Here is a 26,598-nt window from a genome sequence, read left to right as displayed (position 1 = left end):
AAGGATTACCTATATTTACACTTTATCAATCTGGGCCATAGGGCCCAATAATTAATGAGCTTCATGGTAAATTCAAAACGCGACGTTTTATAGATTAGTGTCAGTTACTTTATCCATTTTATTTCGTTATAACAGATTAGCGAATACTGAACCACCACCAAATCGGAGAGAAAGATAATCGTCTCTGTGTGTGTCAATGGCGGCCTTAAGCATCTCACTCGCTTTCTCTGTTGATTTTCTTAAACCAAGCCAATCAACGAAGTTTGGTTTCTCTTCTTCCTCACCTAGATATCCATTACTCTATTCGTGTAGATCTCACCGCTCCAATCTCAGATTCGCTTTCCCTCCTTCTTCGGTTTCGACAGCTACAGAAACTGGAGAAGAAGCTGCGAAATCTACCGGAAGCTACGCGTTTCTAGAGGAAACGTTTCGAACTGGGAGGTTTTTGAGTAACGATGAGTTAGAGAAGTTGAAAACTCTTGAAGGATTTGCGTATTTTCAGGAGCTTGAATCTGGATCGATGTGGGTTCGAGTTATGAGACATGAAGAGATGGATTCAACGGTGCATCTATTGGCTGAGTCATTTGGTGAATCGATGTTATTGCCTTCTGGTTATCAGTCTGTGTTACGGTTTTTGGTTAAGCAGTATTTGATTGAGAGGAGAGAAGTGTTGCCACACGCAGTTACTTTAGTTGGGTTCTTTAGGAAAAAAGTTGATGGGTTTAGTGATGATGGAGAGGAGGAGGCTGAGATGGCTGGAACTGTTGAGGTTTGTTTGGATAAACGAGGCACTAATGCTTCGCCTCCTTCTCCAACTCCTCCTAAGGAATCACCTTATATTTGCAACATGACTGTGAAAGAGGATCTTAGAAGGTATTTGGCTAAGCTCTGTGTATGATTTTAAGAAGCTTTGTGTTGTTATTCTTGTTGATTTCGTTTATGAGAATGTTTGTGTGATGATTTGTTAGGAGGGGAATTGGGTGGCATTTGTTGAAGGCGAGTGAGGAATTGATATCTCAGATTAGTCCATCAAAAGATGTCTACTTGCATTGTAGGATGGTGGATGAGGCTCCTTTCAATATGTACAAGAAAGCAGGATACGAGGTTGTTAAGACAGATACTGTTTTGGTCCTTTTGATGTTACAACGGCGTAAACATTTGATGCGCAAGAAGCTTCCACTATGCACCACCCCTACAGTAGAAATGGTGGGGTCTGATAATGAGCTGACCTCCTCTGCAAATGTGTAAACATGGGTACAGTTTTTCCATCTGTGTACCAATTAGGTTTTTGTGTTTGTCTACGTTGTCTGAATTTATAACAAAAATTCTGATTGGCTTCATCATGTAGGAGCTAAATGTGACATGACCAAGGGTACGTGTTGATAATCCCGTTTGCTTCAACCTATTGTTTATATGATCTTAGTAGAGGTACTTCACACGCACTCTTATCTTTGTTATCTGCTTCCAGTAGGCAGCAATTGTTTTTCTTGTACATATACATGTGGTCAATTCTTTAGGCATTAGGCGAAAGAAGGAAAGAAAAAAAAAGGCTACACCCCTGAATATATATACTCATTTCTCTTCAAGCAACACATTCATAGCAAATACAACATACTATACAAATACATCTATTGCTTGATCCGATTTTCTTATTGACTTTATAGTATATACATCCAAATAATATCGCTTGATGAAAGTTTAGTGGCTGGAAGTTGAATATAAATTTTCCGGTAATTCTTAATTAGGAATTTAGGATTGTTTGTTTATATTTATCAAGTTTTTAATCAGTGACCTCTCATTTTAGGAAAAATGACAATAATCCATATTACTTGTTTCAAAGAATTCAGTGTCTAGAGCCTTCTGAATGTGGGAATCGTCCCACCCAAACCACCCTTCGAGTTTGTGTAGATAATTAGTTGCAGTTCCTTAACACAATCCATCACTGAAGGCCGCTCTTTACTCTCTATACGGATGCACCGTGATGCTAGATCAGCAAACATAGCTATAGCTTCCATGCTGTATGAATTCCGAGGCAGCTCGGCATCTATAACCTTACGCAATTTCTTTCTATCATTCAGTATATTCCTAACCTGAAACGTAGAGAAAATTAAGTATTTTATTCCTATGTTAAGTTTCCTGATCTGTGAAACTTTTATGTTTGTGAATCTTAGAACTATGAGGTCTGTTTTACCTGTAGCACCAGGTTCTGTTCATTTGGGCCCTGAGTTAAGTCAACTGCTCTGCGTCCAGTAAGTAGTTCTAGAAGCACAACCCCAAATGCATAAATGTCGCTTTGTAGAGTAAGTTTACCTGTCTGCCACAGAAAAATGGAAAACAAGTTATGCTAAAAACTGTACTTCCTTGCTTATGGTTCTGATATGTGAGTGTAATTAAAGTTACTATTCCAGGACATTTCATGTTATTATTAGTGAGTTTTCAATTTAGTTAAGTAGCGTCTAGTGAACCCTTTGCCATCTCATCATTTTCATTTACAGGAAGTGAATCATGCGAAGATATACGTAAGAATATTTTACCGATGTATATTCTGGGTCGAAATAGCCAAATGTTCCTAGAACTCTTGCTGTCACACAAGTATCCTTTCCTTCTGGCATCAACTTTGCTAGTCCAAAGTCGGATATCTGCAAGGATACATTCACGTCTTAGTTCTACTGTATGCTTGATATTAGTGCTGCATAAACCATCCATTTAATTTACTGTGTAATCACCTTTGCATCATAGTTGGAGTCTAGTAGAACGTTGGTGGATTTGAAATCTCTATGAACAATTGGAATCCCAACAGAAGAACTTGAATGTAGATACGCGAGTCCTTTGGCTGCTCCAAGTGCAATTCTGAGCCTTATTGACCAGCTTATTTTTGCTTCTTTTATTCCTGTGAGAAAGACGTGGTTCAGTCACCAATTGCCTTTACTGGACTTGACTCTTATTTCATGGACTTACCATTCAAATGATCTTGCAGGTTTCCATTTTGCATATATTCATATACTAGGAACCGGTGTTTTCCATCTGCACAATAGCCAATCAATGATACCAGATTTGGATGGTCGAGTCTGCTCAAGATATCCACCTCCACACGAAATTCTCTTTCTCCATCAGCCTTTTTAAACGTAGGTAAATCCATCTTCTTGATTGCAACAACCTTCAAATAACAAGGGATCAAGATAATATGTATCCTACTCTAATAGCTCCTCTTCCATAGAAAAGTGTTTGTAACATTACAAAGCCTGTAAATCACATAAATGAAGCAATATAGTTCCTACCTCTCCTGTTTTTAGAGTGCCTTTGTATACTCGACCAAAGCCTCCTTTGCCGAGGAGATCTCATCGCTGAAAGAACTTGTGGCCTCCTCCATCTCCTTGAGGGTATAAACTGATGACCCGAATCTTCGCTTCCTTGGCTGAGACGCTTGATCTTCGATTTGCCAGCACTCTGCTGTTCTGTAGACCCCTGAGAATCAGGTTAGTTTCACACAGATGATTCAGTTTCACCAAAACCCTTTTTATTCACTAGTAGTAATGTCGAAACAAAAATGATAACATACTTTTATGCCATCTGGCGAAGATGATGGAGAAAAGGAACGTACATGGATCCGTATCATAAGATTTGCTTCTCCTTCTCTTGTTCCAAGCCGAAACAAGAGGAAAATGCATAGCTTTAGTTTGGATTTGGTTTTTTCTTATGCTTCGTAGATGCCAGAGACCATTCCAAAGCCAATAGAAGAAGCTTCTCTGTCTCGTCCTTAAGACAGAAGAGGGTGTGTCTTTGTAGTCGTGAATATATCCTTTGTAAGTTAGTTGCTTCCAAAGAAACAGAAGATTGTTGTAGTTGAAGATGATAAATATAGAGAGTGTAATAAAGTTAATTGATTTTGAGGGTTAGGTTTCTGAAATACTCAACAGCAGTATTTCAACTACCGAAGTTCATTCAAGAGAGAGAAAGAGAAAGAGACGGTAGAGCTAAAAAATACGTAGATTACATGTACGTGAAGCAAAAGAAAATGAGAGCCATCTTGAGAAAGTAAAGACTTGATGTTTCTTTAACGCTTTTAAGGTCAAATTCTCGGTTTGGTTCTCTTGTCTGAATCTATCTCCTTCTAACCAGTTTGTGTACGTACGTATTTCTGTCGATCAAATGGAGATGAGAAGCTGCTTTCAGAGTGTTTCCTTACCCTTTTCGTTTCAATTGCTATTAACTAATGTTGTTTTCATAGTTCGTTGAGGGATAGAGATTATATAATTTTAAATTTATAAGTGGCTTGTTAGAAGAAAACCTATAATTTTCTTAAAAGCAATCTTAGTTTTATAATAAGCTTGTCAAATCCTAGGCTACTGTAATTTTAACGTATCCAATTGTATAGTAAAGATTTGGGTTCCGATGAACATTTGCTTCAAATAGAAATGATGACTCATTTAGAACCTTGTTATTTTAAGATTGCAGAGTGGTTGCCGTTTTATAGCAATGGAAAACAACATGCTGTTTTCTCGCACAATTGTGAAATAAAAGTACCTAACGATGATGAAATTGTTTTGGCTTTATTGCACCTAACCATGCCACCAAGAACATTATCGTACAAGATAAAGAGCAAAAACATTCAGATCTTTATCATTAGAAAGTTTTGTTCTTATGAAAATAAATTTGCAATTAATAAGTTGTTATGTTTAAATAATTGTGTGACGTGAACGTTTACTGATTTATTTTTGATAAATACATTATTTATAACCATTTAAATCTCATCATGTTTCACATGTTGGTCCACAGTTATTATGAGAGGTCATAAATGAGAACCAATTATGTAAAATGTGCTACTTCACTTACTTGGTTCTTTGTTGGGAAACCGGTCATTTCATACCCCAGCTAAAGTACTATGTTCAATTCATACTCCAAATTTACAGTTGTGCAAATCCATACACTAACTATTCGTAATTTCAAATTCACTTCCCAAACTAACTAATTCGTGCTAGTTTATACCCAAGCCGTGACGGTGTTAGAAATCCGTCAACGGTTGCTTACGTGGATGCCACATGTGAACGACGTCGTTTTGTGATGGACAAAGAGACAATAAAAGTTTGGTAGAACGACGTCGTTTTACGTGAGTCTTCTTCTTTTTTGGGAAGTGAATTTTTTTTTTTTGGAAAATAGATGGTTTTTGAGGAAAAACAGACCAAAAGAAACAATAACTATCAGTACCAAAAAAACAATAAATATTAGTACCATAAAAGGACAACGACATTATCATTCACCATTACATAACCAAACAGAACCTAAAACACCATTACATAACCGTAAAAGTTCTCCTGAGATTATAACAAAAACTTTCAATCTCCTGGGACTTAAGCTTAAGCTCTGTATACTCCTCATATGGAAGCTTAAACCAAATGCGTTGCTGACAAAGAGACTCGTTCAACGACTCCATCAAATTGGTCAATAATGCTTGTGGTTTGCTTTCAAGGCTGAGAATCCCTCCTCCAACATGCTAAATTTATTCCCATTATCTACTATAAACTTCCCACCGTAGTAGCATTGGAAACTTGCATCGTCTTCATTGCTGAAAATGAAAGAAAAAAATGATTTTTTCGTTTTGACATTTTATCGAACACTTGGTGCTCATAAAAATTACATAGTCAATTCTTAACTCAAAACCTTAAAACACCCATCAATCTCATCCAAAATATAGAAATACACACAAAATCCATCGCATTTTATAACAATACACTCGCAATTTGATCGTTTGATAAAAAAACCCCAATTTTTAAAACCCTAAATTTGAATGAAACGTACCTCATTTTTCCTTCCACTCAAATATAGAATCTCCTATTCCACTAACAGAAGCTCTTCACGTCCTGCAACACGTCTTTCACGTAGCTTCAACTCGTAACAGAATCTCTTATTTTCGACTTAAGATCTTAAGGAACATTGTCGGGAGAGAAAGAAATAAAAGTTGAAGAAGGTGAAGACTCACGTAAAACGACGACGTTTTAACAAAATTTTATTGTCTCTTTGTCCATCACAAAACGACGTCGTTCACACGTGGCATCCACGTAAGCAACCGTTGACGGACTTCTAACATCGTCAGGGTTTGGGTATAAACTAGCACGAATTAGTTAGTTTGGGAAGTGAATTTGAAATTACGAATAGTTAGTGTATGGATTTGCACAACTATAAATTTGGGATATGAATTGAACATAGTACTTTAGCTGGAGTATGAAATGATCGGTTTTCCCGTTCTTTGTTGAACGATACAAAAGATAGTTGGGGTCAATGGTAATCTCACACAATCGATCTGAAGAAATACGAAAGAGACACTTCTATCATCTCTAGACCATAAAAACTCTATATGATAAATTGTTTTTCAAATATATTAAACTTAATTGAAAGACTGATTATCATCATTATTAGCTGGCAAATCTGCTAAGAAATTTTGATCTACAAACCTTGAAAGAGGAGAAACCGATTATAGGTTATCCTCAAACTTTTTGTTGCCCAAAAAAAAAAAAAAAAAAAAAAGGTTATCCTCAAACTTCATTTTCGTTTTGCAATTAATCAAGTGCTACAAATGGTATATATAAAATCATGTAAAAATATGAAAAAGTTGAAATATTTTTGTTTTCTCAAAATCGAAATCCATAATAAGAAGAAAAAATAGTGTAACCATGCATAAAACTAACATCTATATCTTTGTTTGCTCAAAATTAAAATCTATATGTTTTTTAAAAAACATTTATCACCGACAGAAATATTTTTTTTAAGTAGTACAGATTTTTTTTTTTTTGTTTATATATTGACCATTTTGTATTTTCTTTGTACTGAAAGTTAACCATGCATCAATTTAGTGATTCACCCACCTCCTTGAGTGGGTGAGATAGCAATGAAGAATGGCAAATGCATATGCTTTTGGTTAATTGTAAAAGGACCCATAGGATGAAAAATTGGTTGGATGATTTGCTCCTAAAAGTTAATGCAATTTATAATATCACTAAAGGCTTCAAAACCTCTCTATATATAGACACGTTCATTGACAAGTTATACAAACAAATCATTCAAAGACATACAAATAATAATTGAGTTTTTTTGTAAAGTAGAAAAATGGGATTGAGTGGTGTTCTTCATGTGGAGGTTGAGGTTAAGTCTCCGGCTGAAAAGTTTTGGGTAGCCCTCGGTGACGGCATCAATCTCTTCCCCAAAGCTTTCCCTAACGACTACAAAACCATCCAAGTTCTAGCCGGCGATGGCAACGCTCCTGGCTCCATTCGCCTCATTACTTATGGAGAAGGTACAGTGTCTCATTCTTTCTTCAATTTGTAACCATTAATAATTCATATTTCGAATAGTTACCTAAATGGCTAAATTTATTGGAGAGAACCATAAATCTTGTCGCACCCAAGATTGAGTTTATATTCAGGAAGACATTTATTTTTAAAAAAACCAAGTGTGGTTCTTGACCGGAAGAGATGTATGTATTAAAGATTATAATAAAAGAATCATTCATGTTACTTAGTGGGCTATATAACTCAGTATGAACCCTAAATGCTCTATGTCCTCATTGACTATCTTTCACCATATCTTTATTCAAAAAATTGTTCATTGCTTCTATTCTTAAACGTATATATAGGATCTCCACTGGTGAAGATATCGGCTGAGAGGATCGAAGCAGTGGATTTGGAGAACAAAAGCATGTCGTACAGCATCATTGGCGGAGAAATGTTGGAGTACTACAAAACTTTCAAAGGAACCATCACCGTTATTCCTAAGGATGGTGGTAGCCTTCTGAAATGGTCCGGTGAGTTTGAGAAGACCTCCCATGAGATCGATGACCCACACGTCATCAAGGACTTTGCTGTCAAGAACTTCAAAGAGATAGATGAGTATCTGCTTAAGCAATCTATTGCCTAAAACTAGAAATATCTTTAAATTATATAAGAGGGTTTCGATCGTTTCTATATGATTTTCCTAAGTATGAAGAAGTTGAATAAACTGGAACCTCTTTATGAAACATCCACGTTTATGATTGCGGAGTTTGATTTTTGGTGTATAGGCACGTTACGTATCTTTCAAGATACATATATATCATATATGCCCATGAATAATATAGTATTATATGCCCAGTTAAGAGTGGAGGGCTTTCAGATCCCGGAGTGGTTCAAGCCGCTCAAAGAAACCATCATCGACAGTGACGTGATTAAGATTCTCTCATCCATCTCCTGATAGTATTATTTTGTACTAGGTCGATGATGAATCGTGAGTCCTTAATGTCATCGTTAATCTTCTCATACTGCACCGTCCATATCCATATCGCACGCGCGGCCACCTTCATTGCCTTCCGTGTAAATGACGGTCATGGTTCCTTCAAGCTTCTTGTAGAAATCCGGGTTTTGTCCCTTAATCACGTCACTGTCTGAATAGTTAAACAAAGTGATATTAAATAAGAAAATAGGGACATGGCAATTTTCTAAAGAAACGAATTGAATTATCAAGAATTAATTGAAATTAAAATATATAAGAATTAATTGAATCTCCATGACAGAAAAAAAAAACAATAAAAAATTCTAGACAGTTCAATTCATATACATGCAAAGACTTTCGTACCAAAATGTTTTTTTGTTTTTGTTTTGTTTTTTTTCTTTATATCGTACCGACATGTTATTATTAGCAAATCACACACGTACTCTTGTAGTTTATCAAAATCTCATATATAAAAATTTAATATCCGATCATTTTAATGTTATGAAAATTAAGTTGCTCATGATATCAATAATTAAAGTCTTGAATATATGTTTAAATAATCAAGCACAGTATATAACTTACGCATGTTACACAATTTTTGTTTTAGTTTTTTTTTTTCCGAAATGTAATGTACAGTAATTGATATTAAAGTTGGTTATTCGAAAAAGTTGAAGAAAAATGAAAACGTTGCCCTAAGCCCATAAGTCATGGTTCTAATTACATTACTCATTGCCAAAAGAAGCTCCAATTCTCTACTATCACATGCAAAGAGTAAAACACCTGGATGACAAAACTCTCAACATATATTATTTTTTTAATATGTTCGCTTGTTTTCTAAGGGAACAAAATAAATTTAGCATAAATTGAAAATATATATATACTCTTAAGAGTTAATAATCTCTATGTTATAAGGAAAACATGCATAGACAACTCTAGGCTCTCGGGCCAAAAGATAATTATTAGCAAATCACACACACTCTTTCAGTAATTACTTTAATCCGGAGAGTTTACCAAATTTTTCTTATGGTTAATAAAAATACATTATCAATCATTGGCAAATACAATATGAAAATTCAGTTACGTAACTGGATATCAATAAATATTATCTTGAATACATTTTCAACTAGCCAAGTATAAATTTTGTTACTCAATTTTGTTTTATAATTTTTCAATGAATTGTAAAGTAATTGAAATTATATATAGTTGGTTATTGAAAAAGAGTGGAGCGTTTTTTGAAAATATTCGATGATGTTCATTAGTCAAAAGAACTTGCCTTTCATCAAATACCCACATTGGTCCACATATATGATGATAGTGATTTTTTTAAAAAAAAAATTATTTGAAAGATAGTAATTTTCTTCTTCTTGAAAAGTAATCAATTGCGTAAGGTTCGAGTTTTTTGCTAAATTAAACTCTTCACAATTCAGATACTCTTATCTACGTAGGCAATTGCTTTGATGTAACAAACTCATCTTAAACAACTTGTGAGTCATAAAGTAGATTATATAGGTGTTGTAATGAGTCATAAACAATTCAAACTTTCGTATATGTTAATAATGCATGCATTACCATTTTGGGGATTAACTAATTTGATGAACACACACAAAGTCTCATTTACAACGGAACAATCACTTTCACCATTATTGACTCAAACCATAGAACTTTTGTTTTTTTCATACTTTAACACCATTTGAGATTCGTCACGTTCCCATCGGTTGATAATTATATTTCTCTAGCAATGAGAAAAAATCAATTACGATAAATAATATTTGGTATTCATTTCACAATCCATTGGTCAAATCCACTGTAAATTCATCATCGGTTGGTAGTCACATGTTCTTAAAAATGTTTTCATAGTAATTTCTTGGTTGGAGGTACGTAATTGAGATTTTTGATACATTACCCATATGAAAATCAATAGTTACTTTTCTTGTTTCTGCATGTTTTTTTTAGACTGCCATGCAATGAATAAAGTAATTGAGTGGTTGCGTAAAACGAAAATGCTAAAACCTTTGGTTTAAGTTGGAAAGATTCCCTCTGGTGAAAAAGATAGGTACGTAGTGGGGTTAGGTAAATATTGTTAATGTGATTTTCATATGTAGAAACAACTTAGTTGAGAAGAACTCTCTAAATAATATACTTTTTTATTTTTATTTTAATTAGAGAATGGCACTGAATATGACTAATATATATATGCATTGCCATTGAGATGAAATCTTACATTTTAGTCTCTTCATCAAAAGCTTTACAAGAAATATTTTTCTTTCTTTCTTTCTTTTTCATCTTTTCGTTTCTAATTAACGAAATGAATGCTGATGGGCAAATGCAGTGATTGCAACCAGTGGCAGAACCAGAAATTTTGTTTATAGGGATTATTTAATTATTTTATGTAATTATATATTAATATTAAATGATATACCCAAAATATAAATTATTGTTTAAATGGTCTAGAGAAATTTATTTTTCACCTAAAACTATAACTAAGTTTAAAAATATAAATTTTTTTAAAATGCTTCATTTTTGAATAAATGATGCACGTAGTTCATATTTTTACTTTACTTTCAGTATGTTAAGCTTTTTTTCTCAAAATAAGTTTTTATCAAATCTATAGTATATTATGGAGATTAATTAGTTGTTGTATTTATCTTGATTTATGACTTTTTACAAAAATATGGAGTATGTAAGAATTTTGAAAACAAGGTACGAAAAAAATTAAACAGGATATCTAATAAGAATAAAACTATCAATAATGTAAGAAGATATTAGATATTTTATAAGCATTTCTTAGGAAAATACAAAATAAAAATGGAAAAACAATTAATGTTAAATAAAAAAGGAATATGAATGGGCCTTGCAACCTTTAGTGGACAAACTTGTTCAAGAGTCACTCGGCTGACTCGTATCTTTGAAACTCGGCACAGGCGTTTGGTTAATTTGGCAGACATAGGGGTTGATCCACAAACCCATATGGTTTTCTTCGAAAATATTGAGACGACGCTTAATATAAATCGCCTTCAAATGCAAGTCGTGAAGATTGAATTTTATGTGGTTTTTTAAGATCGTAACTTTTAAGCACTATTAGAGTATATAACTTAATACTTGTATATAGCTTACAATGTAATTACAGCTCATATTTAACAGAGTATAAATACTCTATTGTATACACATTTACCAATTAATGTGAATTAATCTTTTCCCTTATCTCTCTAACTTTACTAATCTGATAAGTACAAATAAATCAATGCATGATGCCAACTGTGTTCATAAATCTTTATAGGGAACTTTCACCGACAACTATATGTGGCGAGTTTCCCGGGGTGGGGGGAATGAACGGTCACGACTATGCATTCGTATTCATTGCAATGGAATTGAGTGGAAATCATTTTGAGGGAACGGCCACAGTTCTGAGTAGGCCTGGGTATAAAACCCAAAATCCGAAAACCGATCCGAAACCGATCCAAAAAATCCGGAACCGAACCCAAACCGAATAGTCACAAAATCTGAACGGATAATGAATTCTCCTATCCGAATTATCCGAACCGAACCCGATCCGAACCGAAAACCGAAAGGATATCCGAAAACCGGAAATAAAAATTATATATCCAAAAATATTAGTTATATTTAGGTGGGGGTATTGAACGAGTGAATTTGGAAGAATTTAATAGAATGTTAAATTCTAGTGTTATTCAACAAGGTATTTTATGAATTCTTTTAAATTCTTCTGTTATTCAATTTCTTAATTTCTTAATTCTATCAAATGCAAGTGTTATTCAATATTATGTAGTTTTGGATGAAAAAGTTATTTGACAAGAATTTAATAGAAATTCTAGTGTAAAATGTAAAGAACAAATTCTCAGCTTTTAGGTTGTGATTTTGAAAGAATTAAAAACTATATTGGGACGCTTAGGTTTTGACATTGTCGGTGACGGTCTCCGGAGAATTGTTGTTGGGAATTGAGTCCTTGATTAAACCTGCAACAAAGAGAAAGCTTTAGCAGAGCAAAGAGAAGAAGAAGAAGTCGACAAAGAGAGTCAACGACAGAAGACAAGTCAACAAGGAAGTTGGGCTTGGTGTTTTTCTGTTTGGTGTGATGGGCCTACAAGTGAAAAGGCCCAAACTAGTGAAGAGTGTTTTGTCTAAATGGTTGTTAGTATGAGTGGTAAGAGTCTACGAGAGTTGTTAAACGTTGCTTGTATGACTTCTATCTAGAAGTAAGGTCAATAGTTAGCCTAGTGTTTAGGAGTATGGCTTGTGTAAGAGTCATGATTAAGGTTCATGTGTCTAGAGTAGCAAGTGGAGATAAACCACTATATGTATGTGTTATGTGTGTTGTGTAAGAGTATCCTTGTGATCCAATTAATACAATGTAGAAGATTAAAGCAAAAACGTTTCTTGTGTTCCTCTCTAAGCAAGAACAAGAACATAGTGTGATAAAGAGAGAGACATAAAGAAAGAGTGAACTAACCTCAATGAGGTTAGATGTAAGAATTACAACAATTGTGCAGTTAGCGGTTTGACGGTAGAGGTGGGAGCATCTCCGAGACCGGGACTGACATCGATACCGTCGCCGGAAACTTGTGCGATTAGCGTCTGGAAGGAGACAAGATTATCTCTAAGAGCGACATCAGAATTATCTGTAGTAAGCTTAAAGTGAGTTTGAAGAGAGAGATTGGTTATGGATCAAACAGCACAACAATGGTGGAACCAAAGGAAGGAGTGTGAAGGATTATGTGACAGAATAGATTGGGAGTGAGATTAATGAGAGATGATGATGCCTCCTCTCTTCATGACCAGAATATTAACCCTACCTATACAGGAAGAAGATGGATCGTATAGATTGGATAGAGGTTAAGTGGAGAGCTACAATCGTGGGATAATTTTCTACCAAATTCTATTAAAATATTAAAAAGTATAATCGTTAGAATTAAACAATTCCTTAAAAATCTGTAGCTTACTTCTTTAATTCTATCTAATTGAATTCTATTCAATTCTTTCATCCAATAACCCCCCTTAGTTGTAATTTTATAGCAAATAACAAAAATATCCTAAATATCCTAGATTTGGGAAAAAATTTAGTTATATTTGTTAAAATTATACATATTTTTGCAAAATTTAACCAAATTTTAGTAAGATTAAACCAATTTTTATTAAGATTGAACTATTTTTAAGTTTTTTTTCCCGAAAACCGATCCGAATCCGACACCTATCCGAACCGAAACCGAGTCGGTGACTCATAAAATCCGAACGGATAATAAATTCTCCTATCCAAATTATCCGAATCCGAATATATCCGAACCGAAACCGAACCGAAAAATCATAAAATCCGAACGGATAATAAACTCTCATACCCGAATTATCCGAATCCGAATATATCCGATCCGAATCCGATTTGAAATCCGAATGCCCAGGCCTAGTTCTGAGCAACAACGAGGAAGTGATCGATGCTATCACACTTCTCAACATTCTCCTTCCTTACACTCTATGCTCTAGTGCTTCATCGTTGTATTGACTCGTGTTTATATATATAAAATGGTATTTTCAAAAAAAAAAAAAAAAAAAAAAAAAAAAAGTTGTGAATTTGGGGAGGGATGTTAGATATTCGGTTCTTTTGCTATATATATGTCTTACGTTTGTCAATAATTTCCTAGTCTCTGGGATAATCTATTCTGTTCAAAGGGTAGAGTTTGTTCTTAGTTTTCAACTTATTAATTAAGGTATTCTCTATTGTTTTATGTAAAAGCTATGCATAGCCCTCTTCTCTTAATAAATAAAATCATCCCTTCAGCTTCTCAAAGTCGATCTCTTAGAATTACAAAGTTGTGTTCAGTGAGCATTCACTAGCCTCAAATTAACAATTTCTATTGAATAGATATTTTGATTGATAATTTTCACTATATATATATATATATATATATATATATATATATATATACTTTTATTCAGTAATTTTCACTATATATATAATAATCTATATAGATTATTAGCAAATCACACATACTTTTATTCAGTTATTCTAAAGGAACTATCAACTTTTTATTTTCAAATAATGAAAATTCATAATATATTGTTTTTAAATATTTTATGATAATTATTTAGTTATTCAATTTCATATTTATAAATATAGTCTCTAATATCACTCAAAGCTTGTAATATATCTGCCTATTTTTCTCAACTTGTTTTCTTGGAAAATTTTGTAAGGCATACAAGTTTAGATCCAACCTTTGTATCCATTCAATCTAGTTTAGTAAACTCTTCAAGAAAAAAAAAAAGATAGTCTTGCAAAAATTTCTTAATAATTTTGTTTTATTATTTATAATGTATCGTGATTGAATCTAAAGTTGTTTTTTTTTTAATATTTAAAACCAAAAAATAAATACTAAAGTTCTTTCTTCGAGTAAGTTGAGTGACTTCCTTTATCAAAAAAAAAGTTGAGTGGCTTAAGCTTTAACTACTGATATTTATTTGATGATGTACATTAGTCAAAACGACTTCCTTTTGATCAAAAACCTATTCGTCCACATAGTCACATTTTCTTCTTGAAAAATACTAAATATGAATCTGTGGTTCGTGTTTCTTGCTAAATTAAGCATGTGAAAATACTAGGTCTTCACAATTTCTATTTTCTTCCAGGTAGCCGGTTTGGTGTTCACTCTAATTTAACAGAGACTCATCTTGAATAAAATTACAAATTGAGTCATAAAGGGAAAATAGACAGATGTTGGATCATGAACGATTCACCGCACCAAGTTTTTTTTTTTTTTTTTTTTTTTTTTTTAACTTTATATTAAAAATCCCCTTAATGGGCTTGAGCCATAAGCGTTACAATTCAAAGGTACAGTTACAAAAAAAAAAACCATCGGGAAACGCCGGTAACGGAGCTGCGGCTCGGAACTTGTTGTTAACCGGAGGTGACGAGTCAGACGCACCAACCCCGGTGGATTCAAGGACGACGGCTTTGCGGTAGCGACGAGGGGATGAGGCCAATGACGGAAGAATCCAATTTCCGCCGTCAGCTTCACACCGTCGAGCCACCGAACCCGCTACAGTCCTCCCGAGATGCGTAACTCGCCAACAAACGGCTCTACGGAGTCAGATCCCATGCCTAGTAATCCGACCCACTGGGAACTATCCCCACAAACCCAACCGGAAACCCTCAGATCTCTCAGAGACACAACCATCAATTCGGTCCGGTGGACACCACCACGGCAGATCTAGAGGCCGAAGGCTCAGGCGAGCACACTAGATCTGTAAACCCGTAGTAGCCATCAAGATTGCCGGTCTAACGTGAACCACCATAACTACTCAGCGAACCCACCACCTCTCCGTTGACTTCCGCCATTGTTGCAGCTTCCAATCGGACGGCTGAGCCACGAGACAACACCGATGCAACCTCCAGCGTCCTCAACCAGAGGCGACAGCACCAGATCAACCCACCGCTCAACCGGAGCCACCGCTCAACCGGAGCCACCGCAAGATCGTTGGAGAGGAATCCACACCACCACTGACGAAGACAGAACCTGTCTCACCACCGCACCTCAAATTTCAAGACCGCCGGCCATCGTTGAAGCACTTTAGTCACAACCCTAGATCTAAAAGCGGAAGAAAAGGAAAAATCGCCTTCAAGGAGAGAGAAGAGAGAGTTTTGCTACAGGAACGATTGTCCTTTCTCGAGCCACGTTCATCTCACCGCACCAAGTTATGATAATTCAAAAACCTTTTTATTAATCTCATTATACCTTTTTCTCAAAAAGGAAATTTAGAGAATCAATTACGTAACATGTTATGCTTAGTTCAAGTTACGGAATAAGGATGTTTCTTATTTCTTAAATAATCGTTAGTTTTTTTTTTTTTTTTTTGGTTGAATGATTTTCTCTGTTCCAGTTAATCGCTAGATGTGTTACCAAAAAAAAAAAAAAGACAAATCAATATTCGGGTTGCATGCTAAAAATAATTGCAATTATAGGTTGCTCAGTTTGTGTAAGTTGAGTAACTATTGACTATATTGATTTTATTTCAGAATAATCATTAGCCAAAACCATTTTAAATTCATTACACATCTTCAATTCATAATGCTTGCTTAAACCCTAATTGACTGCTATGTTTCACGAGATAATATACTTTGCTAGCTTAGTTGGAGTGAATTAATCCATTGGGTAGATGCTATCAATTTGGCCTGCATTATTTATTTACCCTCCTTGTGTACCACATTAGATTATTAAGTGGGTGACGCAAAATACAAAATGCTGAAACATTTGGTTAAGTTTAGAAATATTCTATATGGTGAAAAAGTTCACTGGGTGGGGTTAGGTAAAATAATTAAGGGGATTAATGTAATTTCATAACACTATTTCTTGATCTCTCTATATAAACATCTTAGTTGAGACTATTATTATTATCAAAACCACAGAACATATACTTTAAAAAAAAAAACTAATTAGAGAATGGCACTGGATGGTGTTTTAACTAGAGATTTTGACGTTGAGTCTCCGGTGGACAAATTCTTTAAAGCTTTCCTCGAGATCTCGAATCTGCCTGTTGAAGACAACGGTAACGATCCTCTCCATTACATAAAATCTCATTCAATTCATACATATTTATTAAGCAAAACCTAATTACTTTGTTTCATCAAAGCGACGGCCGTGGTGACTATGGACGATGGGAATTTGGAGGAGAGAAAGGTTAAGATAAAAATAAGCAGCGTTGATATCTCGAAGTGCTACAAGAAGCTAGAAGGAATCATCACCGTTACTCCTAAGAATAAAGGTGGTAGCCACGTGATATGGACCGTCGAGTACGAGAAGACCCGTCCTGAGATCGAAGACCCGCACTCCATCATCGACACTTCTATCAAGTACTTTCAAGGAATCGATGCAATTCTTGTTAAGGAGAGGGATGAGAAAATTGTTAAGGAGATCTGGAGATGTCCGAGGAACTTTTTAAATTTATTCGTAGATCCATAATTAAGTCCAATAAGGTCCTCAGATGATTCAGACACCATACCCCAGGGTAAGACTTATTTCTGGATCTACGTAGTTTTATATATCTAAGCTTACTGCAATAGTTATCATTTAATAATCGATGTCATTTACGATGTGTTTTTTTTTTTTTTGCCAAACATTTACTCATGAAGCTTTCATTAATATGCGTTAAATAAAATTTTAGTATTATCGTTGTATTGACAACTCTTCATTACATACAATAAAAATCAAATGGGCAAATTAAGCAACTCTTAAACAAGCCAATCTGGTTAGTTTTGTTTTAATAAACGAAATGAATGATCAAGACTGATTTAAAAATACCAAACTTAAGAAATATAAATCTACATGATATAAGAAAACCAATGGACAAAAAAAAATACAAACCTATAAATTAAAGCTTTCAGAGCTAAAGGTCTGACTTTTGAGTAACAAATCTCACAATACTTTTTCAGTAGTTACTTTTATCCAGTGTTCTAAAAAGCGGTCTAGGCGGTCGCCTAGGCCCCGACTAGGCGCTAGGCTCTCATCCGACGCCTAGATAACCGCCTTGACCGCCTAAAATTACATAGATCTTGTTTAATGTATTTTTTCAATTTCAATTAGAGTTTTATTTATATATATAGTTATAAATATTCATATATTGTTTAATATAAATATAAATAAATATTTTATCTAATTTTTATTTATAATGTCATAATTTTTAGTTTTATATAGATATTTTATATAACTTTTATATATAATATCATATTGATAATGTTTTATGTTATAAACGTCTAAACCGCCTAAAAAATCGTCTAGGCCCCGATTAGGCGTTCTAGGCGCTAGGCACTGGGTCACCGCCCGCTTAGCGCCTAGCGCTTTCTTGAACACTGCTTTTATCCAAAGGGACCATCAATTTTTTTTCTTTCAAATAATGAAACTTCATTAGTTGATATTTACATATGTTAGAAACGTAATAAGTTACTGAATTTAATATTTACACATATTTTCTTGAGCCAGTTTTTAATAATCAAGTGGTACTATACTTTCTGTAAATTTGAAATTTGCTAAGAATGTTTTTATTTGCAATGTATTAATTATTATTATTTTAATTCTATTAGCAATTTAAATTAAAATTGGTATTCTAATAAGTTGAGTGACTTGAGCATTAGCTGGTATTTATTAGACTAGTCAAAACAATTATCATCTCGCCAAATTATATATTTCTTCTTTAAAAGTAAGAAAATATATTATTTGCTTACGGTTTGAGAGGTAATGGCTAAACTAAGTCGATGAAATAATTTGGCTATGCACAAATATTCTCCGAGGTAGGTATTCACTTTAATTTAACATATACATTTTGCAGAAAAAAACAATAGATAGTCATTAACACACTACACCATAAGTATTGCCAGTTTTAGTTAAAAATTTGATGAACACAATTACACTAAGTCCCATCTCCAACAGAACGATCACTTTTGCTTTCACTCATCGGTTCTCTCATACGTATGCTTTCAAACAAGGATAATAAGAAGATTGAAGATTCATTTACGTAACCTACTTTTCTTAGTTCGAGTCAAAGAATTTCTGTTTTGTTATTAATTATTTTTTGCAATTAAGGTGCATATCTGTGTAACTGTGTTAAAAGTTTATTTTATTTTATTAATCGCTGTAACATGAAATAATTAGACATCAAAAGTGGGGTTGGCTTACCAACGAAATATATAACTAGCCAAAAATCGGGTTGCTAAATAGTTAGAGGTAGCTCAATTTATGTAAGTTGAGTGACTTGGTGCAAATATTGATATTTGGAATAACATTCATTAGTAAAACCCATTTAAGTTCGTAACATTCACATGGGTTTTATGATCATATTTTTCTGATAATGTATTAAAAAAAAAAACAAATCAATTACGTAAAACACTTGCTTGATTAGAGTTAATCGATACACTGGGCTGATGAACTTAATTTGGCCCGCACAATTTATTTGGAGGAAAAGATTTTACAGAGTGGAAAAGTTTGGTGGTGGGGTAAGGCAAAATTAATTAATGTAATTGTCATAAAATTACTCTATATATATGAACACCTGCATTATATTGAGAAAGTTATTAGTATATATCAAACCCACACAACATAAACTTCAAAATAAAAATTAAAGAATGGCACTAAATGAATCTACTCTTGAGTTTGACGTTAAGTCAGGCGGACAAACTGGTTAAAGTTTTCATGAATGCTTTGAAAGACAATGGTAAGTTGGTAACTCTTCTAGAATAATATTACATAGATCTCATTGATTAATTAGTCACTTAAAAAAAAAGTTTAATCACATAATTATTTTTCGACTAATTAAACCCTTTAACAGAGGGGCTAAGCATTTAGGAACATAACTTAGAGACAGCTTGTCGAAGACATGCATGTACCTACACGGCCTTTGCCTTTTGGACCAAACCACTCTTCTATTGCAGTATCCCAACCGAGTGTAGTGTGTATGGTTATTTTTGACTTTGGATCATTGAACTTAGGCCTATGGATCCAGTTAAATTTGGTTGGCCCATTATATGTCTAGATTTAGGCTCTCTCGTATAGAACGGGAACTGAAGTGGCAGTTAGGTACGTTTTTTTTGGTTTTGAAACGACATGAATTTCGAATAGAAAATGTGAAAACGGCATACTTTTAATTAAGACAAAAGTCGATAACAATATACCAACGCCCATGTCTCTTTGGATACTGAAGCGCCACTGTGGATGAGTTGGCAAAACCCATGCAAGTTATGGGTTGCACTTTGCTTGCGTTTTCTCAATTAATTTTGGATGATTTGACTAAACAAATAAACAACTGTTAGCAACAAATCCATGACTGATGTACTATGAAATAAATTCATATATTATATATACTGTTTCTTAATCCATTTACTGTTTTAACAACAAAAAGAACAGTACATATTATTCCACTTGTAAATATACATTATTATTTTTTAATTTTTTTTGTATCTTTCCATCTTTTATTCTAATATAATTCCAGATAAGACAGAAAAAAGAGGGCCGTGGTGGTTGTGAAGAAATTACAACAAAAAGAACATACATATTATTCCACTTGTAAATATAAATTGTTTTAGGTTCAAGTGTATACTGTATAATATACGTTTATACTTGCACTGTTTTTTTTTTTTTTAATCGTTAAAATATAGTTGCACGTACGCTCAGGGGCGGAGCAATTAAGAGGGAGGGGGGTCGTTTGACCCCCATAACATTTTAAAGTTTTGAAATTATAAGGTAAATTATCTAATGATTTTAGATTTTTGGTACAAAATTTCCTAGTTGACCCCTATGTCATGCCATTATTTTATGTCTTTGACCCCATTCATATTTAATTTTTCATTCAACATTAATTTTCTTTCTATGTTTGTTTTGTTTTTTCCTAAAAAATGATTACAATTCTCTAATATTTTTTATACATACTGATTCTTTTTCTTTGTACGTATCATTGGATATCTTGTTTTTTTTTTGTCCTTTTTCTCAAAATTGTTTTCACATATATTTCTATAAAATATCATAAATCAAGATAAATATATTATTTAATATTAATATGTAATTAAATAAAAATAATAATATATATGACCCCTATAAACAAAAATCCTGGCTCCGCCATTGCGTACGCTTGTTTTTGATATAATAATGGGAAAAGAAGTGGATGATGAGAGTTAATGGAAGAAAATCTATGCAAATTTCGTAAGCGCAAATACAAGTTGAAGTTTATAGGTAAAACGCATGTACAATATAGGAAATAGTTTGATTCACACACAACCCGACAGATCGGATCGAGAAATAGCATGTATTACATTTTTCTCATAATATTTTGAGATCATTTAGCAAAAAAAATTGTCTTAAATCATATAGATTTTGAGGTTTATGACTTTATGGAGTGAACAAATCATGTGGTTCTCAGTTGTCACTGCTCACCAAGTAATTTATTTAATAACGAAAAAGAGAGAGCCATGCATGCAAAGGAACGTTTTGTGTACAGGCAATGATCGGACAAACCGGAAAAAGGCCGTAGACCCAACGAAGCCTAGATATGTGGACCACGTGGAGCAAAACAAACCACGTGGATTAGGCCACGTCACAACAGACCCGATCGTTATTGGTCACTGCCCCCTCTGTAACATTTCTGTCTCTGTTGATCTCATCAAACGCAAACGCACTCTCTTGCTATATATCATCAACTATTATAATGTCACTAGCGTATATTTGTGGTTTAAGACATTTTATAGTTGTTTTATAATTTCAATCGGTGATAGTTGACGTAAAAAAATATAAAATTTGTGTTTTAATTTCCATATCAAAAACAAACTATTGGTTTATAAATCATAGTTCTTGTATATATTCATTTGATAATAAAAGAAATAATTGACGGTATTCAATGTAGGTTATTAGCAAAAAAAAGAATATTAGAAAGTTATAGTAAATCAAAATTAAAATTGTACTATATGATTTCAAACTAATTAAGTTAATAACCGGTACATTGTATCAAATTTAGCGACAGTATCTATTACTCTCATATTTGTTTCATAATCACTGCTCACGGCAAATGGACAAAGAGATCGAGCGTGTGGAATGTGGATATAAACGATCATCGACGACAACAACAAAAACATATATTAAAAAAACTCTTATTTTATTTCATTCAAAATAAATAGAAAAGAAGTACAAAAAATGAAAAATAAAAGCCAAAAAAAGATAGACAAGAAGACTTGGAACTATATAAATATATGGACCACCCTCACGTCCAGTACATCACAACTCAATTTTAATAAGTAAAAAGGCAATGGAAGAGTCACGATCATCCCACAGAAAGGAGAGGAATAGGATGCAGACGAAGAAGAAAACGGGTCGTGGGTCAGGATCCGGGTCGATCCAGATAAAGATGAGGAAGCTCCGAGTGCTGATACCGGGTGGGCGAAGATTGAACCAACCGGATCTTCTTCTATCAAAGACTGCTGATTATATTATGCATTTGGAGTTGAGGATTAGGTTTCTCAAAGCCCTCTCCAATATGTACTCACTCTCTTAAAATCGATTCTTGTTTTGTTTGATTATTTTTTTGGATTCTTAATCTTCTTTTCTTCTGGTTATTCTAAACCAATTGATATCTTTTTTCATCTCAAACTGTACGTAGAAGATTTACTTTGTATGGAGTTTTTCTCTTATTATGATTTTAGTGGTAAAGAAGTGACAAAAAAAAAAGAAAAAAAAGATTTAGTGGTAAAGTTTGTTAGCTGGGCCTCAATTAGCAAAGATGGTCGTATTTGGGCCCTTATAGCCCATGAAATGTTTACATAGATTCTCTTAAAGTGGTGATGACAGGCTTTTTCTCTTTATTTTACCGATTCCAAATTCCAATAACTTTTTAAAACCATTAGTCGACATTTACCACGTGATTAATGGTTACCTCCAAATTCAAAAACAAAAAAAGTACTACTCCATTTTTTTACTATTTTTTTTTTGTTGCTTCAGTTTGTTTTCATACGAGAGTCCCTAGATATTGAAAATATACTGACACAGAAAAAAAAAAATAGTACTCCACTATTTAACTCTGACTTTAGTTGAGTGATTTTCTTGAGAAACTAATGCCAACGAACGATGAACGATTATTGCGGATTGTTCCCGTTTTTCGTTGTTATTTAACGACCTTCATACTTACCACTGGATAATTATATGTTGTATTATTAAGCTATTAGCTATTGGATTATTAAAAAAAATATAACATATTCGGAAAAAAATCGAAATTGCTATGCTAGGCACCAGATCCCTGAATTAAGCATTGGGCTCCACACCAAAAAATTAGTATCATTTTTCCAATTTTTTAAAAATGTTGGTGACCTAATTTGAGACTAACCCTGCTTAATAACTCCATAATCATTTAATTAAAATTTTGTTTATGTAATGACGGTATAAGCTCTCAGTCTCTGGTTTTGCCAAAATCTGTTTAGCAATCATTTCAGATTCCTAAATTCTTGCTTCATTTTTTTGACTCTAAGTCAGAGATTGGATTTTTTTTTTGAGGGTTTATGAGTAAAAATTTGAGAGTGTTGTTAAGTTAAATGGTGTCTCTGTTCTTCTCCATCAAACTTAAAAAATGTCAGAGAGGAAGATTCATAATTTCCAGCTCCAAAACGAGAATTTGAATCAACAAATCTCGCCTTCTCCTTCTCCAATCACCGTGAATCATCAATCAAACGATTCTTCTTCTTCTTCTTCTTCCTCCGGTGGTAATAATCGAATAAGCCCCATCGTTCTCTTCATCATCGTTCTCTTATCCGTAATCTTCTTCATCTGTAGCATTCTACATTTGTTGGTTAGATATTACTTAAAGAAGAAAAGATCGAGTCTTTCTTCATCACCAAACGAATCTGATCAAAACCCAGAATTTTCCGAATCCGATACTTACCAAAGACAGCTTCAACAGCTTTTTCATCTCCACGATTCAGGTCTAGATCAAGCTTTAATCGATGCTCTCCCTGTGTTTCTTTACAAAGAGATCAAAGGTACGAAAGAGCCTTTTGATTGTGCAGTGTGTCTTTGTGAATTCTCGGAAGATGATAAGCTTAGATTGCTTCCTAATTGTAGTCATGCTTTTCACATAGATTGTATCGATACTTGGCTTCTCTCGAATTCGACTTGTCCACTTTGTAGAGGAACCCTTTTCTCTTTAGGTCATCAATTTGAATACCCGGATTTCAATTTCGGGTTTTTCGCCGGAGATGATGGAGGAGTTAGGGTTTCTCCGGTGCAGAAACCGGCTGATAATGAGATTGGGAAGAGAGTGTTTTCAGTGAGGCTTGGTAAGTTTAGGAGCAGCAATATTAACAACAATGGTGAAGTAGTAGTAGGAGGAGGAGGAGAGACTAGTGGTGGGTGTGTGAGTAGTAGTAGTCTTGATAACAGAAGATGTTTCTCAATGGGGTCTTATCAGTACATAGTGGCTGAATCAGATCTGGTAGTGGCTTTGTGTCCTAATAATGAAGGATTAAAGAATGTGAAAGAAGGAGAGAGTAATAATAAGGATGTTGAAGGGAAGAAGATTAACATGAGAAGTAAAGGTGAGAGCTTTTCTGTGTCAAAGATTTGGCAATGGTCTAATAAGAGATCAAAGTTTCCTAATAATCCATCAGAGACCAATCTTGTGGTGTGTGGTTCTTCTTCTTCTTATGCTTGTTCTGGATCTGGGAGTGCAGTTGCTGCTGGGTTAGCATTGAATGGAAGGAGATTTCAGGGTCCATAAGGAAGGGTAAAGATCAGAGAGGGTAGCTTAATTCTGCCATTGATTTAATTCAATTATTGATTTTGAGTTTTGGTGAATTCATTTTGTTTAACACGATACTGTAGTGTTATTTTGTGTCCTCTGTAGCTGAATCTCTTTGTGTTGAGGGGAATAAGCTTTTGTTACTTGATGATGTTATAGTGATACACTCTTATATGGGATGTTTCTAGTTCTAAATCAAACTTTGTTCATAATCAGTTGAGAAAGTTTGAAGAAGATTAGATTCTACGATGGAACTTCTAATTTGCACCAACTTTTTCTTGATTTTTAAAGCTGTATGTTTTGTTTAAAGATTAAAACTAGTTCAAAACTTTTCAGATAAAATAAGATTATTTATGTGGGACAAATATTTAAAAATTAAAGTTTTGTTAAAGAGAAGTCAAATATATTATTTCTTCGGTGGGGTTTTAAACTTTTAAAGACTATCCAAAAATGGGATGAAATCATTATTGGTAGGGGAAATAATGATGACCCATAATTTGTACTAGGTGATTGCCCGCGCGCATGCGCGGGAAGAATGCTGCATAAATGGTAAAATCATGTGAAATAAGGGATTGTTTAGGTGATACTTGGTAGTGTAAGAAAAATATGGTAAATTGTTTAGGATTTAGTGTGATAAAATTATGGAAAATGATGAAATTTAAAAAATTCAATAATATTATAAATGCTAAAAAATAATAATAAATCATCTTTTAAAATCATTCACCAACAAAATAAGAAATCAACGAACATCATCACTCCATGGCATTCTCCTTCCGTGTTATGATCGGTACTTGGTCATTTTCAGGATTCCTAACATCCGATTAAGAACACCATAAACAGTGAATGTCCAGTCGCCAACTTTAGAGTTTTGATTGTAAACGGAAAAAAAAATACTTACCAACAAAGCATCTCGTCGGTAATACTGAGATCCGGATTCAACATAATCCTCGTACTTCCGGTAACATTGGTACATCTCCACCTATGTTCCTGTGATAGCTCTAATTTCACAAACTTGATAATACATATCACTGTGTTACGTGAACGTTGCTTCCATAAGTCATAGAACTCGACTGCAAGGTCACATGTTAAACGACATTCTAGATGGATACACTTAATTTTAAGATTTGAAGAAGTCATAAGACATTATATTCTGGTTTAAATCTTTAAAAGAATAGTTACTTACTCAGTATCACGTAAACCAAAGCACAGCTCAAAATATCCTCCTTGAGAATGTTCCATGGAAGGAACAAAAACCAACTCTCTCACGTTGAGAATTTTGCCAATAACATATATGAAACACACACATGAATAATACAGTCAGAACATGAATCGCAAATAAACTCCAAAAGCACAAATAAATTCATAAATTAGGCTTACCAACGCAAATATTCGGGTTAACAATACCACTCAATATACTCACAAACTCAGTTAGATTGAAATAGGTTCTACTGGAGCACATATTAATACTTTGCACTAAAGTGTCCGAACGAAACACAATCTTGAATCTATGCGGTACTGGTCTCAAGATGCTGTTAACCCGGGATACATCAAAAAATTTAATGCTCACCCACTCATCGATTATCAATCTTGAAAAATAATTATCAATTAATTCATCACGAACAACGGCTTAAATTTGGGTGAACTGCAAATGAAATGTTAAAGAAAAAAACAATTCAATTTAATATCGAAAACATGTATAGAAGGTAAGTTATTAAAATACTAACATGCTCGTCACCCAAAATCATATTGAGCTCTCTACCCGAGCCACGCGAAACAGACCAACAATTCAAATCTTCACCAAAACAGACCACTCACCCATGTTAGGGTTAAGAGACGCAATATGAAAATAACCACCATCACATGAATCAGAGGTAAAAGGTATCATTGTAGAACCCATATCAAAAGATTACTCGGCTAAACAATCCAATGAGGTATAAACGCGCGATACGTATATGTAGACCTAACGATTATTTGGAAAGAACATAACAATGGAAAATATATATTAAAAACTAAATCAGAAAATTAACAAAAACGAATATTGATTAAACGATATAGAATTTATCCATAAGATTAATAAATTAAGTTTAGAAAAAAACATCA

General features: G+C 33.8%; 6 protein-coding genes and 1 long non-coding RNA gene across 8 annotated transcripts; 5 read left to right on the top strand and 2 right to left on the bottom strand.

Annotated features, from left to right (window-relative positions):
• Positions 1 to 134: 134 nt before the first annotated feature.
• Positions 135 to 3,292, top strand: LOC9326666. Of its 2 annotated transcripts, none has more exons than XR_002329408.1 (4): positions 135 to 873; positions 969 to 1,254; positions 1,349 to 1,428; positions 2,978 to 3,292. XR_002329408.1 is itself a non-coding variant. In XM_002893272.2 (4 exons), exons 1-2 carry the CDS (start codon positions 197 to 199, stop codon positions 1,246 to 1,248), a joined length of 957 nt encoding a protein of 318 aa, XP_002893318.1. In that variant the 5' UTR covers positions 135 to 196; the 3' UTR covers positions 1,249 to 1,254; positions 1,349 to 1,372; positions 2,978 to 3,065. The 2 variants fall into 2 exon arrangements, 1 of the variants encoding a protein (XP_002893318.1); XM_002893272.2 differs by having other exon boundaries at positions 1,349 to 1,372; positions 2,978 to 3,065.
• Positions 1,535 to 3,797, bottom strand: LOC9329379 (probable serine/threonine-protein kinase PBL28). Its single transcript, XM_021013129.1, is given in 8 exon segments — positions 1,535 to 2,090; positions 2,192 to 2,314; positions 2,535 to 2,639; positions 2,727 to 2,890; positions 2,959 to 3,157; positions 3,279 to 3,337; positions 3,340 to 3,465; positions 3,602 to 3,797. Coding segments are annotated over 8 exon segments (1,083 nt in total). The 5' UTR covers positions 3,669 to 3,797; the 3' UTR covers positions 1,535 to 1,850.
• Positions 3,798 to 5,200: 1,403 nt separating this feature from the next.
• Positions 5,201 to 5,981, bottom strand: LOC110225156. The gene is made up of 2 exons (XR_002329565.1): positions 5,797 to 5,981; positions 5,201 to 5,563 (listed from the first exon to the last, which is right to left on the bottom strand). It is a non-coding gene; the product is annotated as an uncharacterized LOC110225156 (long non-coding RNA).
• A 1,041-nt stretch (positions 5,982 to 7,022) lies between these two features.
• Positions 7,023 to 8,047, top strand: LOC9329378 (MLP-like protein 423). The gene is made up of 2 exons (XM_021013557.1): positions 7,023 to 7,288; positions 7,628 to 8,047. Exons 1-2 carry the CDS (start codon positions 7,102 to 7,104, stop codon positions 7,906 to 7,908), a joined length of 468 nt encoding a protein of 155 aa, XP_020869216.1. The 5' UTR covers positions 7,023 to 7,101; the 3' UTR covers positions 7,909 to 8,047.
• Positions 8,048 to 16,173: 8,126 nt separating this feature from the next.
• On the top strand, positions 16,174 to 17,341 carry LOC9329377 (uncharacterized protein At1g24000). The gene is made up of 2 exons (XM_002893270.2): positions 16,174 to 16,785; positions 16,870 to 17,341. The coding sequence occupies exons 1-2, from the start codon at positions 16,680 to 16,682 to the stop codon at positions 17,196 to 17,198; spliced, it is 435 nt and encodes a 144-aa protein (XP_002893316.1). The 5' UTR covers positions 16,174 to 16,679; the 3' UTR covers positions 17,199 to 17,341.
• A 4,306-nt stretch (positions 17,342 to 21,647) lies between these two features.
• On the top strand, positions 21,648 to 22,751 carry LOC9329376. Its single transcript, XM_021014621.1, is given in 2 exon segments — positions 21,648 to 21,980; positions 21,983 to 22,751. Coding segments are annotated over 2 exon segments (300 nt in total). The 5' UTR covers positions 21,648 to 21,964; the 3' UTR covers positions 22,267 to 22,751.
• A 236-nt stretch (positions 22,752 to 22,987) lies between these two features.
• On the top strand, positions 22,988 to 24,743 carry LOC9326665 (RING-H2 finger protein ATL47). Its single transcript, XM_021015192.1, has one exon. It carries the CDS (start codon positions 23,332 to 23,334, stop codon positions 24,475 to 24,477), a length of 1,146 nt encoding a protein of 381 aa, XP_020870851.1. The 5' UTR covers positions 22,988 to 23,331; the 3' UTR covers positions 24,478 to 24,743.
• Positions 24,744 to 26,598: the final 1,855 nt, after the last annotated feature.

The sequence above is a fragment of the Arabidopsis lyrata genome, assembly GCF_000004255.2.
Source record: "Arabidopsis lyrata subsp. lyrata unplaced genomic scaffold ARALYscaffold_1, whole genome shotgun sequence".
In the NCBI taxonomy this organism is placed as follows: Eukaryota; Viridiplantae; Streptophyta; class Magnoliopsida; order Brassicales; family Brassicaceae; genus Arabidopsis; species Arabidopsis lyrata.
Note: the sequence above shows the minus strand (reverse complement) of the source record. Positions and strands in the feature narration are given on the sequence as shown.

Bases quoted from the DNA above. Each gene is read 5' to 3' on its own strand.
- LOC9326666 (XM_002893272.2), top strand. From the start codon at position 197: ATGGCGGCCTTAAGCATCTCACTCGCTTTCTCTGTTGATTTTCTTAAA. The intron at 874-968 runs GTATTTGGCTAA...ATGATTTGTTAG, and splicing joins GTGAAAGAGGATCTTAGAAG to GAGGGGAATTGGGTGGCATT.
- LOC9329378 (XM_021013557.1), top strand. From the start codon at position 7,102: ATGGGATTGAGTGGTGTTCTTCATGTGGAGGTTGAGGTTAAGTCTCCG. The intron at 7,289-7,627 runs GTACAGTGTCTC...ACGTATATATAG, and splicing joins CCTCATTACTTATGGAGAAG to GATCTCCACTGGTGAAGATA.
- LOC9329377 (XM_002893270.2), top strand. From the start codon at position 16,680: ATGGCACTGGATGGTGTTTTAACTAGAGATTTTGACGTTGAGTCTCCG. The intron at 16,786-16,869 runs GTAACGATCCTC...GTTTCATCAAAG, and splicing joins TCTGCCTGTTGAAGACAACG to CGACGGCCGTGGTGACTATG.
- LOC9326665 (XM_021015192.1), top strand. From the start codon at position 23,332: ATGTCAGAGAGGAAGATTCATAATTTCCAGCTCCAAAACGAGAATTTG.